The sequence below is a fragment of the Aquarana catesbeiana genome, linkage group LG02, assembly GCF_042186555.1.
Source record: "Aquarana catesbeiana isolate 2022-GZ linkage group LG02, ASM4218655v1, whole genome shotgun sequence".
Lineage (NCBI taxonomy): Eukaryota > Metazoa > Chordata > Amphibia > Anura > Ranidae > Aquarana > Aquarana catesbeiana.
In genome coordinates, this window is record NC_133325.1 from 770,102,788 (window position 1) to 770,121,268 (window position 18,481).

At 43.4% G+C, this 18,481-nt stretch overlaps 1 protein-coding gene across 3 annotated transcripts in view; it reads right to left on the reverse strand.

Moving 5' to 3' along the window:
* Window positions 1-640: 640 nt before the first annotated feature.
* PDZK1 (PDZ domain containing 1) overlaps window positions 641-18,481 on the reverse strand; it is a 50,466-nt gene continuing 32,625 nt past the window's right edge. For all 3 annotated transcript variants that reach the window (XM_073617309.1, XM_073617308.1, XM_073617310.1), the window contains exons 4-9: window positions 16,076-16,212; window positions 12,035-12,230; window positions 10,248-10,444; window positions 7,652-7,912; window positions 4,349-5,008; window positions 641-1,171 (exon numbers count right to left, since the gene is read on the reverse strand). In XM_073617309.1, the coding sequence (XP_073473410.1) occupies window positions 1,109-1,171; window positions 4,349-5,008; window positions 7,652-7,912; window positions 10,248-10,444; window positions 12,035-12,230; window positions 16,076-16,212 (1,514 nt within the window). In that variant the 3' untranslated portion in view covers window positions 641-1,108. The remainder of the gene's footprint in view (window positions 1,172-4,348; window positions 5,009-7,651; window positions 7,913-10,247; window positions 10,445-12,034; window positions 12,231-16,075; window positions 16,213-18,481) is intronic.

The window sequence follows — 18,481 nt, forward strand, 5'->3', positions numbered from 1 at the left end:
TTGGGCCCCATCATTGGTGTCATTGGGAGGAATGGTGCCCCTTCATTGGTGTCATTGGGCCCCATCGTTGGTGTCAGTGGGAGGAAATGTGCCCCATCATTACTGTCATTGGGAGGAATTGTGCCCCTTCGTTGGTGTCATTGGGCCCCATTGTTGGTGTCAGTGGGAGGAAATGTGCCCCATCATTAGTGTTATCGGGAGGAATTGTGCCCCGTCATTGGTGTCATTGGGACCCATCATTGGTGTCATTGTGGAGGAATTGTGCCCCATGGTTGGTGTCATCGGGAGGAATTGTGCCCCATCATTGGTGTCATTGTGCCCCATCATTGGTGTCATTGGGGGAATTATGTTCCATTGTTGGTATCAGTGGATGAAAACAGTGCCCCAAGGGCCAGATAAAAACAAGCAAAGGGCCGCAGTTTGGAGACCACTGCTCTAGCAGACACGGGGAGTGTGAGTAACTGTTGAATTTGCCATTTGGACATACCATTATATAATTCAAAAACATGGGTGACAAATGGCGTCATGCCCAGGAATTACACTTTATACAGCGCCATCAATTTCCCTAATGGGCTGATAAGTGATTGATAAGAATGCCTGGGTTGAAGCTCATGGCAAACTCAAGGATGTAAACAAGCCATAAAGTTAAATATTTTATTGCAGGTCTACCTAGGAATGAAGAGTGCGGAGTTAATTATCACACAATCATCTCATTTCACAGTTAGTAGATAATCAGTAACCTGCAAACTCCAGGATGAAAGGGAATCGGTCACAAAGTGCAGTACCTGTGAGATTAGGCTGTGATGGAAGCATTCCTTTTCCAACTCCCGAGGTACTTCATGCTAGCTTTGTGGCAGAGATGTTCCACCTTCCTGAATCCTGCCCACCCTAGAACTAGAAGGTGGCACCACAAGTTAGTCAATGGCTGCCTCCGTCAGAGCCTAATCCTACAGGTGATCCATTTCATGGCGGTATCCAGTTCAATTATAAGAGTATCACAATTTCCACAGAATGGGATTGGCTGAATTGTCTCGTGCCATGTTCCAGTCTTTATAATTTAATCCATGTGTCGGAAACTTGGCCAAAGAGTGATGGTGGTTCCCTCAGCTTACAGTGCCGTGTCATCATCGTCCTTTGGTTGTGCTTTCACCTCTTCCTTTGTCTGATTATCCTGGAGAAGGTGAAAATACAGTTATTTGTGGGAGGGGGTAATTATTCATAGGGATGGGGCATAGCTGGTTAAAAGAGCAGTATGGGGTTTAAAAAAAAACAAACCTACATACTCACCTAGGTGGATGCACCATTGACCCGATGCTGCATCTGTCCAAGGCTACCTCTAAAGCTGGGTTCACACTATGAAAAATCAGAAGTGTAATTCCGTACGGGGCATGATCATTCGATATTCATATAGTACAGTGATGGTGAACCTTGGCACCCCAGATGTTTTGGAACTACATTTCCCATGATGCTCATGCACCCTGCAGTGTGGTTGAGCATCATGGGAAATGTAGTTCAAAAACATCTGTGGTGCCGAGGTTCGCCATCACTGATATAGTATGTACACAACTTTCCACATCTGATTCAGACTATCCAAATGAAAAATTCTGAAATGGCAAACGCCAAAATTTTCCTCGTACGTGAACAGAACTAATGATTTTCATTAAGTGTCTACTGTTTTCGTACGACAAAATTCAGATGCGAAAGACCGCGCATGCTACGTATGACCCGGAAAATCCTGAAGAAAATAAACGTAACAATCGCATGCATAACAGCAGGGCCAGGATGGAGGAGGGGGGCTTCCCCTGGTGCTGGCATTGTGTGTGGTTGGGGGCACCATGCCGAGAGTTCCTGCCACTACAAACTTACATGAGTAGTGACAGCATAGTGACAGCACGATCACTACTCCTGTCAACTCAGCCTGGGATGTCACAAGCTGAATCCAGAGAGCAGAAGAGACCTGGGAGGAGGTGCTCCCAAAATCACGCTGAAGTCGCCTGGCAAAGTCGAGCAAATTTCAGGTCGCGGCAGTGTGAACCGAGCCCTATCATGAAGGCCAGTGCACTGTTGGTTGCAGTAGTGAGCAGTGTGATGCACATTTCTTTTTTTTTTAAACTTTATTTGAAGTGTACACTACATTCATGTCATTGCACAGCAAAGTGGTGCATCACGCTACTGTTTGGTTACATACAATGCCATCCAGTGCAGTGCAGAAAAATTACACACATGCAATATTTTTCCACAGTGCAACACACAGCAAACCATATAAGTGTTGTGGTGTGAACGGGGAACAATTGTTGTCTATGTGTCTTAGTGATCCCTTGTATTTATCCAATGTGGAAAAATGCAGGTCACAGCCTTGTGGGTCCTTTCACACCATACATATAAAAACCCAACACAATACATCAAAAATTATTATTCATTGATTGTTTTATACATTTACACCAGGTTCAGCTATAGAGAGTGGGGGTTTCATGCTTAAATATTGATGCGTGTTTAGCATGTATTTTCACGTGCGTTGTATTGCATTATTGCTTCTTAATATAAATTCTTTATTGGTTATTCTTTATTGGTTAGATAACAGCTGATACAGAAAACAAGATGCTAATGCATAACGGCTGATAGAAAAAAACAAGATGCTAACGTGTTTCGTCCCACAAAGCCTTCCTCCTGATGCTATGAGGAAGGTTTTGTGGGCCGAAACGTGTTAGAATCTTGTCAGCTATTTTGTAACCAATAAAGAATTTATATTACGAAGCATCCCGGCTAACATCATTATGTTGTGCAAAATGAACGCCCTAGCCATAGCACCGGTCACTTCCAATACAGCAGTTGAGCTTGGGGCAGATTTATTTCTAATTGCATTGCATTACTTTGCGTTTTTATGTGCATTGGCATACGTGTTTTATGTAATCCGTTTTGAAATGACAGGTCCTTGGAAGGGTCAAAACACTAACAATTTCTTTTTTTTTTATCTTTACTTTCAATTGCATTGCACTTGCCTGCAATACGTTAAAATGCAGACAGATTGCATATTAATGAAATGTACATGTAAACAATATTGTGGTGTCAATGAGGTACATAGAAATTGTTTTCAATGTATCCTTGCAGTGACCTGTATTGATGCAGTGAGGAAAAATTAACTTCACTGCATACAGTATGACTATCAGCGGTGACCACTAGGGCCTATAGACACCAATTGTTTTCTATGTGCTCCATGCGCACATAAACATTGGTGAGCTGCAGCATATATGCATTTTTTCCGCTGTACACCAGAGGGCACCGTATGTTATCACACAGCAGTTGCAACGCATTGCGCTGCTGTGTACTGAAATGAATGAAGCGACACAATAAAGTTAAGAAAAAAAAATAAGTAAGCTGTGCGATGAGCTGAAACAGGCAACACACTGCTCTCTGCTGGAGCCAGTACTATCACTGGCGCACACAGTAAAAGGTTCTGTTTTATCGTGCAAGCTAGCATGAACCTAGTTCTTCTCAATATGTGTGTGCAGATTTGCAGAGGGCAGTACATACATATGCGGTTCTCCGTGGGCACAATGGTTCTGCACTTATATGGAAGAACTGGGGGATCAACGTTAATCTGAAAAACATCAGATTATCGCCGACCATGTTTAGGTGACCATTGTGTTATACACTTTAGGTGAATTATTGTAGGTTGTACAATCTCTTTGTAAAATGTATAGAAACAATATACTAATCTGCCAGATGTCCTTCAGCTGACCGACACCTATTGTATATTGTATGTTTATGTTTGAATATGTATAGTGGCACTATGTTGATACTGCTTTGATAATCTATGTTGTGTTACATGTATGTATTGTTTACTTATAATACTATGTTTCTATCTATAGTGGCATAGTACTTTAGAAGTCTCCTGAGGAAGTCAATCATTGCCCAAATATGTTGAGCTGCATTTACTGCATATTTAGAAGTCTCCTGAGGAAGTCAATCATTGGCGAAACATGTTGAGCTGCATTTACTGCATATTTAGAAGTCTCCTGAGGAAGCCAATCATTGGCAAAACATGTTGAGCTGCATTTACTGCATACATGCTATGACCACATGGATTTTCGGTGATGATTTTTATCAAATTGTTGTTTTTAACATTTATATATTATAATAAAATTTGATCTTTTATATAAAAAAATTTTGTTAATGTTAATTATGGCACCCTAAAAATCCCACTGCTCTTTTTTTATACATTTTCTTCTAATATGTATTGTCAAATTTCAGCAAGTTCAAAATTTGTTCCCTATTGGTCACAAAAGAAGGTGAGCATCTGCTACCTGTTGGTGTTTTCAATAAATTCAACTTTAGGAGGTTGACTTACCAGTTCAATAGGTTCAGGAGCTGATCTTGCTTTGCTTGGAGGTGTCTTTTGGCTGTCATCCGGTGTGTTTTTAGTTTTGTCTTCAGGTGTGGGTTTAGTTTTGTCTTCAGGTGTGGGTTTCGTTTTTTCGTCAGGTGTGGGTTTAGTTTTGTCTTCAGGTGTGGGTTTAGTTTTGTCTTCAGGTGTGGGTTTAGATTTGTCTTCAGGTGTAGGTTGAATTTTGTCGTCAGGTGTGGGTTTAGTTTTGTCGTCAGGTGTAGGTTTAGTTTTGTCGTCAGGTGTAGGTTTAGTTTTGTCATCAGGTGTTGGTTTAGTTTTGTCGTCAGGTGTTGGTTTAGTTTTGTCGTCAGGTGTTGGTTTAGTTTTGTCGTCAGGTGTTGGTTTAGTTTTGTCGTCAGGTGTTGGTTTAGTTTTGTTGTCAGGTGTGTTTTTATTTTCGGTCAGTGGGTCTGCCAAGGATGCTGTGATCTGGATCTTCTGGGATTTGTAGTATTCGCTGCCTTCTTTGGAAACCACCAGAAGTGTAACGGACGCTCCTGCATTTTTGATTCTCACTATGACTTCATCATAGCTTTCCTTCTCTACGTTGACACCATTCACTTCCACCAACACGTCATCTTCTTTAATTCCCGCCTTGTCTCCTGGGCCACCCGCCAACACCTAACAAAGTCAATAGTTAGATTGGTCAAAAAGCCAAACCATTTTCCTTAAGGTCAAAAACCAACCACCATGTTTTATTTAGTTTTGGATAGAGTGGGGAGAGATTCAAACTTTTGTTTGTTGTTTGTTTTTTTTCTTCTGGTTTCGAATGGCACTCCTGGTAATTTGGACATGTATATCCTTTGTGGCCCCCTAAGAATCCCCGAGCGCCGGGGGCCACAAAAGATATATATGCTGGCTGCCTTGGAGGGGACAGGGAGGGGGCGGGACAAGTGCCGTACACACAGGAGTATTTCCTGTTTACGAGGCGGCCTCTGTAATAGGAAGTCCCATCTCCTGCCCTGCCATTGGACGACTGTTCTGTCCATCATAGGAGGTGGGACTTTGTATTAAAGAGGCTGCCTCATAAACAGGAAATACTCCTGTGTGTACGGCACTCGTCCTGCCCCCTCCCAGGCTGCAGATGGGCAATGACAATGGTGAGTCTGCATTCATGGCAATGGGGGTGTTGCAATGGTAGTGCTACATTCATGGCAATGGGGTGCTGCAATGGTGGTGCTGCATTCATGGCAATGGTAAGGCTGCATTCATGGCAAGGGTAAGGCTGCATTCAATGCAGTGGTGGGGCTGCATTCAATGCTATGGTGGGGCTGCATTCAAAGCAATGTTGGGGCTGCATTCAATGCAACGGTGGGGTTGCATTCATGGCGATGGTGAGGCTGCATTCATGGCAATGGTGGGGCTGCATTCATGGCAATGGTGGGGCTGCATTCAATGCAACGGTGGGGTTGCATTCATGGCAATGGTGGGGCTGCATTCATGGCAATGGTGGGGCTGCATTCAATGCAACAATGGGGCTGCATTTAAAAGCAACGGTGGGGCTGCATTCAATGCAACGGTGGGGCTGCATTCAGTGCAACGGTGGGGCTGCATTCAATGCAACAGTGGAGCTGCATTCCATGCAACTGTGGGGCTGCATTCATGGCAATGGCAGGGCTGCATTCATGGCAACAGTGGGGCTGCATTCATGGCAATGGGGGTGCTGCAATGGTGGTGCTGCATTCATGGCAATGGGGTGCTGCAATGGTGGTGCTGCATTCATGGCAATGGTGGTGCTGCATTCATGGCAAGGGTAAGGCTGCATTCATGGCAAGAGTAAGGCTGCATTCAATGCAACAGTGGGGCTGCATTCAATGCAATGGTGGGGCTGCATTAATAGCAATGGTGGGGCTGAATTCATGGCAATGGGGGGGCTGCATTCATGGCAATGGGGGTGCTGCAATGGTGGTGCTGCATTCATGGCAATGGGGGTGCTGCATTCATGGCAATGGGGGTTCTGCAATGGTGGTGCTGCATTCATGGCAAGGGGGGTGCTGCAATGGTGGTGCTGCATTCATGGCAATGGGGGTGCTGCATTCATGGCAATGGGGGTGCTGCAATGGTGGTGCTGCATTCATGGCAATGGTAAGGCTGCATTCAATGCAAAGGTGGGGCTTCATTCAATGCAAAGGTGGGGCTGCATTCAATGCAATGGTGGGGCTGCATTCAATGGAGCGGTGGGGCTGCATTCAGTGCAACTGTGGGGCTGCATTCAGTGCAACGGTGGGGCTGCATTCATGGCAGTGGTGGGGCTGCATTCATGGCAACGGTAGTGCTGCATTCATGGCAACGGTGGGGTTGCAGATGGGCACTGACCCTTATTTTGCTTCACAGTTCTTTATTTAAAATTTATGTTTGTTTCCTGAAACTTCCCTCTTGAAGTGAAGATGCGTATTCTGTGCCGGTCTGCACCTGCCCTTCACAGCTTAAAGCGTTAGTAAACGGCAAATAAAAATTAAAAAAATTGGGCCCCTGCAGGATAATAGCATAATGTGCTGGTATGCATCAAAGCCCTCCAGCGGTGCACAGTCAACTCTCTTTGGCACTTTCATCTTTACTCGGTCTTCCTTTCCGGGTTCGCGGGCTGACTGGCCAAGCAGTGATGACATCACTCCCGTGGTTGCACCCGGGAGTCATGGCTGCAGCGCAGTGCACATGCGCCGGTGACGTCACCAGCTGCTACTATAGTAAATATCTCCTAAACAGTGCACGTTTAGAAAATATTTACTCTACCTACAGGTAAGCCTTATCATAGGCTTACTTGTAGGGTAGGTACAAGTCAGTTAAGAGGGATTTACTACCACGTTAAGCCTTAAGTTTTTACTAAAACCAGTAATAATCAAAATGATTTAATATGATAAAGAGTAGACACTTTTTTTAGCCTCACAGAGGGCAACCATAATGCTGATGCAGCCCACGATGAAACTGAGTTTGACACCCCTAGCCTAGAGAATATTACAGCCATCTGCTAAGCATGTGGTCAATTCTGTAGGCTCAGCTTACAGGTTTGGGGAGGGTATGGGGTTGAGAACCTACAGAAAGGCAACAATAGCAACGGAGATACATTTTCTATTCTTTTTGATCAACTATTCCGCTAACAGAGGATGTGCAGCTGCTCTGATGGACACCCACATGAACAAGTCTCATGACCAAGGGTACCCCAGGTCTTGCAGTCAATATTTGTAGTAAACCTTTTAAACCTTTACAGTAACATTCAATCATTTCTACTTTCTTTCCCTTACTCCAGAGTCACTCTGTATTTACCTGCTTGATATACTGGCCCGGTACATCCTTAATCGCATTCAGGTTGAATCCAAATCCCTTGTCCCCTTTCTGCACTCTGCAGAGTCTGGGTTTTTGTTTGGGGTCCGGGGTGGGGGTGGAGGCAGCGGGCTGTGGAGCAGGAGCTGGTTTGGTCAATGGAGTTTCCACTGGTTTTGGCTTTTCCACTGGTTTTGAAGTTTCTGTCTTTGCTGGTGAAGGTGTCTTAGTTTCTTTTAGATACACAAATGGAGAGAGTCCAGCCTGAATAAAGAATTAAAAAGAAAAAAAATGTGAGCATCTTTATTCCATGCTTCCTGTTCATTCTTTGTTGACACTCAAGGTTCAGCTTATGAAATGTGGATTCTACAGGCTCAAGGCAAAGCGGTCTTCAGTTAGGCTTGCCTCTGTCTGGCTTTGGCCTTCCATCAGACTTTCAAGGTCCTTTAAATGTCATGGACTCAGTAGATGTCAATATATGGGTTCCTTCTACCCAGACCCTCACTGTTTCTTTGTACCCCTTGAGGGATATGATCTACCGTATGTAAATCCTAACAATGAACTTCAATTATTGTGTGTCTTCTGTTAAATATACAATCAAAAGCATAACTTATCTGATAAGTTAAAAAAATACCAGTTAATCTTGCTACGAACTTCCTGTGCTCTGTGTAGACTCATATCAATGACATGATTCTCTTAGAACTGGAGAACTAGGCCCCTCTCTATTAAGGGCAGTAGAAGAGGGTCAAACTGTGGTCCTATCTTGTTTCTGTTGTTCTAATAGAAAAGGGCAAGAAAAAATTATCCTAAGACTGGTAATGTGTTAACCGACAGAATCACCACATATAAATAACGGAAACTGTGACAGACCCAACCTGGACAGGGGTTTTTGGAGGGGACTAGGGGGAAGCCTCCTACCCACTGCTTATGGCCCATGGAGGAGACCAGGGATTTTGTCTGCTTTTCCTGGTCAGAGCGTGGTGAAGACCTCAGTTCAGCCTCTGATCCCTTGGAGAGAGCAGATCATTCTCTAATGATGGACAACAACATGATGAACACTGAGAGCGAGGCTTGGATTACTTCTCTGAATAAAGACAATAAGGCTTCTGTTCTGGAGTGGATGGAAAGGTTAAATATTAATCTTGTACAGGTTAATGGACAGAGAGAATGTGGTGGCCGTTCTGCAGACTGGCCGGGAGAAGCTCCTCCACTTGGGACAGAAATATTTATCAACAATCTTCCTCAAGAAATCTCTGAAGATAAATTAAAGTGATTTTAAAGTCTCATTTTAAAAAAAAGATAACAAACATGTCATACTTACCTGCTCTGTCCAGCGGTTTTGCACTGAGCAACCCGGATCCTCCTCTTCTCGGGTCCCTTACCGTACTCCTGGCTCCTCCCTCCTGCCGGGTGTCCGCACAGCAAGCAGCTTGCAAGGGGGGCACCCAAGCAGGTAAACTCCCAAGCAGCGGTTCTGTGTGTCCATTCACACATGGAGCCCCGGAGAGGCTCCCACTGTTGCCAAAAGCCAATCAGGAGTGCAAGTCCCAGGAGAGACAAAGCTGTCATGGACATTGCTGGATCGAGAGGGGACTCAGGGGACTACTGCACACAGAAGGTTTTTTACCTTCACGCATAGAATGCATGAAGGTAAAAAATCTTGTGCCTTTGCAACCACTTTAATTCCACTTTTTTCAAGACTGCTGGAACATTGTATGAGTTTTGTCTTATGATGACTTTTCTAGTGAACAGATTACACAAATGAAAGCTGGTAATGATATTTGGATAGCCCTGGGTCTTCTTTCTGGGGAACTGGTGCCGAACGGTCTGGGTGAGTCACCTAGGCTTGTCTAGGTCAGTGGTTCTCAACCCTGTCCTCAAGTATCCCCAACAGGCCATGTTTGGGGAATTTCTCTTAGATAAAATAGCTGTCCAAAAAACCAAGCCATTGACTCTGATTTAAAGCACCTGTGCAAGATAAAGGAAAAGCTGCAAACATGGCCTGTTGGGGGTACTCGAGGACAGGGTTGAGAACCACTGGTCTAGGTGACTTGCTTACTGTTTAATTAAGATCATTATTAGTTGTTAGCTGTTAATTGGATTGCTGTTTGAAGTTTGCATTGTCATGCTAATGGGGGGGGGGGGGGGTATAAAGTATGTGTCTGAGATTTAATAAAAAGTCGTTCCTTTGGTTTTTACCTCAACATCTTGTCTGTGTATGATGCTTGTGGTTAAGGGCTGGTATTCGCTATCCGTCGGCTGGAAGGGTTTGGAGGGCAGGAGGCACTGTTTGGCGACGTCACCCAGGCAGGGTGCCAGGAGGTCCATCACAGAAACAAAAACTAATACAGCCATTACATCTAGTGTCTGGTAAGTTGCAAAATGTAAAGTTTTTGGTTTTGGGTTTGGATACAAAATGCAAGGCAATGAGGTGACATGAATTTTAAATGGCAACCCAACACGCTTGGGCAGTGCAGTACAATGTACTTGTAGAGCATTGCAATGCTCATATGTGTGTTGTGGAACACTGTGTAAACCCCCCCCCCAAAAAAAAAAAAACAGTGTAGTTGTACCTTGTGGTCTTGTTGCTAACCCTCACCTTAGAGTACAGATCATCAACCGTCTTGTCAGATATCAGCAGCATGGTCTTATCTCCTCCCTTCCGGATGGTCTCCACCACCTGTTCATGCTGCATCTGCTCCACACTTTGTCCATTAACAGCCACAACGCGGTCAAAGTCTTTCAGCTTGGCTTTATCAGCTGGACTTTGTGGGTCAATTTCCACAATGTAGTGACCTGTGGGCATCAGACAAAAACTTTATTATTTGATAAAAAAGGCTCAGGATCATTATACTATAAATAAGTCTTGCTTAGGAAAATATGCAGGACATCACCCAAACTAGAGGTGCACGATTCTGGATAAAATGAGAATCACAATTTTGCTTGGAATAAAGATCACGATTCTGAAGAAATTTTTTATTTTAAAGATTTACAACCCCTGAACATGAGGTTATAAAACAAGATGGCAATAAAATAAGAGATAATACTCATTGCTTCAATCAAACAAGGTGGCCATAAAATAAGACCCAATACTCATTGCTTCAATCAAACAAGATGGCCATAAACCAAAACATAAAACTCTTTGCTTGAATCAAATTTAAAGGAAATGTAATGAAAAATAATGTAATGTGTTAATAAATAAATTACCATTAAGTTATATTAGGGTCTTTTTTTTTTAGTACTCGCCGATACCAATTACCGATACCTACTGCAACTTTTTTGTTTACACTTCAGCTGTCGGCAATGGTACAAAGCATTGAAAAGTTATTTTACAAATTAAATAAATGTATTTTTTTTTCATTTTGCGCTTTTTTCAATGTGAAATGTGTAAATATATGGTGTAAAAATATTAATGAACAAAGCAAATAAAAAAAAAAGTTTATAACATAGAAGTAAATAAAAAATCAGCAGGAAAATACTAATTAAATGGAGAAGGAGAATAAGGAGTTAAAGGGGTGTCTCGGCCGTTTTTTTTTTTTTTTAAAGTCAGCAGCTACAAACACTGTAGCTGCTGACTTTTAATAAGAACACTTACCTGTCCAGCGAGCCCGCGATGTCAGCCCCTCGAGGCCGATCTGTCTATCGAAACGGCTGCTGGCGCCGCCATCCTAACTAAGGGAAACAGGCAGTGGGGCCTGGCGGCTTCACTGCCAGTTTCCTACTGCGCATGCGCGAGTCGAGCGGCGCTCTGTGAATGGCCCCGTTGGTTTCTGGGACACGCACATGTCACAGAAGGCAACGGGGCCGCTCGCCGAAGAGGAGGAAGGGCCACGGAATAGGAAGAGGCAGATTAGGAAGACTGCCTAGCAACAGGGGTTTCAGGTAAGTTAGAATTTTTTTTTTTTTCAAATGTTTTTTTTTTTTAATTTTTAAAAAAATATTGATGCACATTTTGTATTTTAGGGTAGCCCTCCACTTTAATAAGGCTGATTAAAGTAAATTAAGGGATAATAAGGGTTTAAACAGAGCAACAATTTAATAAAAACTAAAAAAAATATATTTTTTCACTTGACCAGGTTCCTTGAAACTTTACTTCATTTGCAGACCAAAATTCAGTCCACCGGAAACCCGGACACAAGATTCAAAACCGGGACTGTCCGGGTGAATTCCGGACAGGTGGCAACCCTACACACCACGCTGCACCTTGCTCACAAACAGGCTTTGCCATGTGTTGTGGTCAATGGGCGCGTTACCACAACACATAACAACAAGCGTAAATGGGCCAACAAGGATATTAGGATTCATTCGCAGTGAACTTTGGTAACGCACTGCCTGTGTTATACAGTTAGATGATCATTGAACTTTTTTTAGGAATCTTATTATTACCTTTGCGATTTTTCTCTTGCCTGAGATAGAACCCATATCCATCTGGTCCCTTGGTCAGCTCCACGATCCGGGGAAGATGGGGCAGGAGGCTGGTCGTGGCCTGATCTGCTGTGATGCGGTTTTTGTTCTCCCGAAAGTGTTTGTACGTAGCTTCGTCTACTACCAGGTACATTACCGAATCTCCCGATTCCCTCACCTAGAGGCCATGGAGAACAAGACATAGAAGTGTGTATGTGTTACTCTGTGCCTGTGCTGTCACCATTGACATGAAGTGCATTGAAGTTCAGAAGAGGCCAAACTTGGCTGCCAATTTTTTAAAAACTTTTCTGCATGTCTATGTTGGATCTGCAGGGACCCCGCAAAAGTTAATTGTCTTTTTTTTGGAATCTGGCAGAGCGAAATTTCCAGCAGAATTTTCCCCAGGTGCGAACTATGATTCTATGCATACCCTACATTACTAGGCAGGCAACTGGGTGTGTGTCACATTTAAAATTCTGCTGGTGGCTTTGTTCTCCAATTTTGTGAAGATATTTTTATTTTTATTGATACTTTTTAAAAATGCAGCAAAATTGCATTAAAGCTGAACTTAAGGATAAAAACATTTCATGGGGCTGGATGCCGCCGGCTGTGTAATCTTCTGCCCCTGCACGCTACCCCCCCCCCCCCCCCCCCCCCCCCAGCTGGGCTGCTGTATAAGCTGGATTGCTTCTGTGTGGACTCCCCTGCTTGGTTGTGTGCACCAGAGCCGAGGGACAGAGCGGCGGGGATTTGACATCTGAAACTGCTGACCGCCAAGTGTATGCAATCAGACCTGTTGCCTGTCAGGAGTGATGAGCGAAGATACAACTCCCTCCCTCACTATCCCTTACTCTTCCTCACTGTACACAGTGCAACAGAGATTACTCTTACAGAGAGATTACTCTTTACGTAGCAGCCCTTCAGCTATCCATTACATACTCTTAAAGGGACAGCTTCATGTGGACCACTTATAGAAGGGCCCCACCACAAGCCAGCCAGCACTAACATCAAGGTGCCAGGTACTTTGCAAACATTTTCTAGGGGTACCCTGTTCAGGAACATTCACGCACTCACACATACCTACATCTGGGGTATAAGTATAGAGTGCACTGAAAAACATGAACATTGTGTTGACTGATTCTGCTCATTATTAGTTACCTCAGATAAAACTTGATTTAACATTTCCACAGTTCAATTAAATCATCCTGTTATAGGCCACTGTTCACTTTACCTAGTTCTGCAAATTAAAATTTTCTAGTGGTTGTTTGTTAATTCATGCACTGTTTACCTGCCTTGATATCATACATTTACTTGAACTACCATTTGGTAGTCTGTGGCCTAATTTCTGTGCATTATTCTAGAGTGATAGTTTACTAACATTTACCAGGTGTGAGCGGCCCTCTACCTATAACCGAATATGTCAGTGGGGACAGAGCAGCCTTAAGAGTCATGGCAGAACAGAGGACCCATCATCACCAGTGGCTCCTGCAGGGGTATGCACTACAATCATTTAATCTTGGTGTGCTTTGTGTATTTCTTCCCGGATCTGTGCAGTAATCCAGTGTGAGACTTCACTTCACTGTCAGTTTTTATTGCTGTCTGTGCCCCTGTTAGGGAGATTTGCCCTGTTTATATGTCCTGTTTACCATTATCAGTGAAAGTGAAAGGAAATCCCACATTTTGGGTTGTCCCCAGAAAAGTAATAGAGGGGAAATCTTCCAATGGGGACACTAGTTCTGGTGACCTGGGGTCCCCAAGAAATTCCCTTAATTTCCTCTCACTTCCTGTTTGGCTATGGGACATGAAATCAAGGGACATCTCTGCAATGGGGCACAGATGGCAAAAATAAACCTCACAGGGTTTATAACCCTTCCTTGCTCTATCCAAAATGAAAAAAAAAAAAGTTTTGCCTATAGTTCTATTTTAAGGTGAAAAACCTTCTGTGCTGCAGCTGCCCCCCAGAGCCCCCCTTTTTCTTACCTGAGCCCGATCGTTCCAGCAATAGGGACAAGCACGGCAGCTCCAGTCGCTGTCTCGGGTCCTCGTTGGATAGATTGATAGCAGCAGGAGCCATTGGCTCTCGCTGCTGTCAATCAAATCCAGTGACACGGGAGCCAGAGGGCGGGGCTGAGTCCCGCTGTCTGTGTCAATAGACGCAGCAGCAGGACTCGGGAGTGCGCCCACACAGTGCCGCCATGGAAATCGGCTCTCCGTGGGGGCACTCAATGAAGAGGAGGAGCGCCGCCAGGGGACCCCAGAAAAAGAGGATCGGGGCCACTCTGTGCAAAACTCTCTTGCACACTCTTGCACAGAGCAGGTAAGTATAACATGTTTGTTATTTAACCACTTGCCGACCGCCGCACGCCAATATACGTCGGCACAATGGCAGCGGTCGGCAAATGGGCGTACCTGTACGCCCCCTTTAAGAGGCAGGGGTAGTAGGCGCGCACATGCCCACCGCGCGCAGCGTGACCGTGCCCGCGGGACCGGAGGACTCGATGTCCGCCTCTCTCCCGGTGATCGTATCACGGAGCCTCAGAATGGGGAAGTACCTATGTAAACATGGCATTTCCCCGTTCTGGCTTGTGACATGACAGAGATCACTGCTCCCTGTCATCGAGAGCAGTGATCGCTGTCATGTGACTAGTAGCCCACCCCCTCCCCACAGTTAGAATCACTCCCTAGGACACACTTAACCCCTTCATCGTCCCTTAGTGATTAACCCCTTTACTGCCAGTGTGATTTACACAGTAATCAATGCATTTTTATAGCACTGATCGCTGTATAAATGACAATGGTCCCAAAATAGTGTCAAAAGTGTCCGATGTGTCCGCCATGATGTCGCAGTCCTGATAAAAATCACAGATCGCCGCCATTACTAATAAAAAAATAATAATAATAAAAATGCCATAAATCTATCCCCGATTTTGTAGAGGCTATAACTTTTGCGCAAACCAATCAATATACGCTTATTGCGATTTTTTTTTCCAAAAATATGTAGCATAATACATATCGGCCTGAACTGAGGAAAAAAATCGTTTTTTTATATTTTTGGGGGTATTTATTATAGCAAAAATTTCAAAATATTGCGTTTTTTTGCAAAATTGTAGCTCTTTTTTTGTTTATAGCGCAAAAAATAAAAACCGCAGAGGTGATCAAATACCACCAAAAGAAAGCTCTATTTGTGTGAAAAAAAGGACGTCAATTTTGTTTGGGTGCAACGTCGCACGACCGCGCAATTGTCAGTGAAATGGACGCAGTGCCGAATCGCAAAAAAGTGCTCTGGTCGGGAAGGGGGTAAAATCTTCCGGGGCTGAAGTGGTTAAAAAAACAAAAAAAAAAAAAACCTTTACAATCACTTTAAGCTTTAAACTCTACATCTATGTGCCTACATGTTTTTGCACGATTTTGCAAGTCACATTAAGGGCAGCCCATTCATTATAATAGGTTGCCCTCCATGTCGGCTTATGGCAGGGTATCCCCAGTGTACAAGTAGGGAGTGAAAATCTCCCCAATTTTTCCATTTTTTTTTTTTTAAATCTCCCCAATTTTTTTATGTATGTAAAGGCAAAAACTTTTTTTCTTAGTTTTTAGTTTCAGATAGAATAGTAAAGAATAAAAAACCCTGTTGGGTTTTTACTTCTCCATTAGACATTTTTTGCTTGGTATACACATATACACTTGGTATACGCTTGGTATACACATATACACTTGGTATACGCTTGGTATACACATATACACTTGGTATACGCTTGGTATACACATATACACTTGGTATACGCTTGGTATACACATATACACTTGGTATACGCTTGGTATACACATATACACTTGGTATACGCTTGGTATACACATATACACTTGGTATACGCTTGGTATGTCACTCCTTTCCACTTTGCCTGGAGTTACGCTTTAAGTTTTCCTTTAATGACAAAGTGTGAATTGGTGTGACCACAATAGAGCTCACTAGAAACTTCTCCAACGTCTGTACATTGACGGGCGGATCAGACAACTAGGACTTACCAATTTGACAATCTGATCATAGGAGTCACTAATCACGTTCTTGCCATTTATTTCAATTATTCGGTCGCCTGTTTGGACTCCGGCCTTTACAGCAGGTCCACTAGGTGCCAGGTTATCCAGGAATACACCAGTGGTGCCTTGAAAGGTAAAAACAGATGAACATTGGTGGTGAGAGACGGTGTATTTATACGCATTATTAGTTCAATTCACATCCAAAAACATTTGAATAGGGCAGCACAGTGGCTCAATGTTTAATCCTTACAGCAACAATGGGGTTCTTTGGTTTCCTGGCCAGGATCTGCATGGAGTTTGCATGTTCTCCCTGTGTCTAAATGAGGTTTAATGTAAAAAAATGTAAAATAATGCATTTTGGTGGCAAAAATATGAATGCAATCTATACACTGGGGGGAGAACCTCTGGGGGAATCTAGGATGGAAAAGTACCTGGGGGTCCTAGTAGATGATAGGCTCAGCAATGGCATGCAATGCCAAGCTACTGCTAACAAAGCAAACAGAATATTGACATTAAAAAGGGGGATCAACTCCAGAAATAAAATGATAATTCTCCTGCTCTACAAGACTCTGGTCCGGCCGCACCTGGAGTATGCTGTCCAGTTCTGGGCACCAGTCCTGAGGAAAGATGTACTGGAAATGGAGCGAGTACAAAGAAGGGCAACAAAGTTAAAGTGGTGTTCCGGCCGAAATGATACTTTTTAAATAAAAATACTCCTATAATACACAATCTTAATGTATTCTAGTAAAGTTAGTCTGTAAACTAAGGGCTGTTTTGTTAGTTTATAGCAGTAGTTTGTTATTTTATACATTTACAGCAGGCCGTGGCCATCTTAAGTGTGGGCATCTGAAGCCAGACTGTATTTCTTCCTGGATCTCATCCTTGCAGATCTCGCACATGCTCAGTGCAGCACAAGCAGTGTAATAGGTTTCAGGTCAGGTTTCCATAGCAACAGCAGTTTCAGAGGAAGGTGCCGCCCCTTCCCAGAATGCATTGCAAACAGGAAATGATGCGATGGGCCGCGGCCAGGGAGGAGAAAGTGAAAAATGAATACAGCAGATATACAGTAGGTGCTAAGAAAAAAAAATTAAAAATATCCAATTTGTTTACAGTGCACAGTTTAGTGAGGGATGCTGAAGATTTGTAAAAGTGGGTGGAACTCCACTTTAATAAAGGGTCTGGAGGATCTTAGTTACGAGGAAAGGTTGCGAGCACTGAACTTATTCTCTCTGGAGAAGAAACGCTTGAGAGGGGATATGATTTCAATTTATAAATACTGTACTGGTGACCCCACAATAGGGACAAAACTTTTTTGCGGAAGGGAGTTTAACAAGACTCGTGGCCACTCATTAAAATTAGAAGAAAAGAGGTGTAACCTTAAACTACGTAGGGGGTTCTTTACTGTAAGAGCAGCACGGATGTGGAATTCCCTTCCACAGGCGGTGGTCTCAGCGGGGAGCATTGATAGCTTCAAGAAACTATTAGACACCTGAACGACCGCAACATACAGGGATATATAATGTAATACTGACACATAATCACACACATAGGTTGGACTTGATGGACTTGTGTCTTTTTTCAACCTCACCTACTATGCAACTATATTTATGTGGGTTACCCCCCAAGACATGATGGTGGGTTAATTGGCTAGTATGTGTGTAAAGGTTTATAAATCACAATTGCAGCCTTCTATGGCAAACCCTGATAATGTTCTGTTAAGTAACTAGTGCAGCTCTTGAATGCATGTGAAGCATGGAGCTATAGTAATGTAAGGTTTGAAGAGCAATAAAGATTGCAATGTGATCATGGTAATAGGGATGGAGGGTGGGGGTATTGTAAGCTCTTATGCACTTAGAACTCTTGTACTGTAGCTGTACTCACACCCTTTATTTTGTAAAGCACTGTGAAAACTGTTGACTCCATGCAAATCCTGTATAAAAATAAAAATAATGATAATATGACAATTTTTAACTCCCATTCCAGCAATATCTGAAATCTTGTTGCTAATCTATTTGGGAATTGCTGAGACTGTGATTGGGAGCTTCTCTCTGAACACAGCCTCAGCCCTCATTTAACTTGTTCTGAGGTTGTGTACAGATCACAGTCCTCAGTTCTCTTTGTTTACATTGGCTGAGGCTGTGATCAGGAGACATTTTTCCTGCACACAGCCTCAGCTGTCATTTTAATTAAATTGGTTCTAAAGCCTTAAAGTGATACTAAAGTCTTGTTTTTTTTTTTTTCTTTAAAAATAACAAACATGTTATACTCACCTGCCCTGTGCGGTTGGTTTTGCACAGAGATGCCCCGATCCTCCTCTTCTCGGGTCCCTCTTAGGTGATCCTGGCTCCTCCCTCCTGTCAAGTGCCCTACAGCCAGCAGCTTGCTACGGGGATC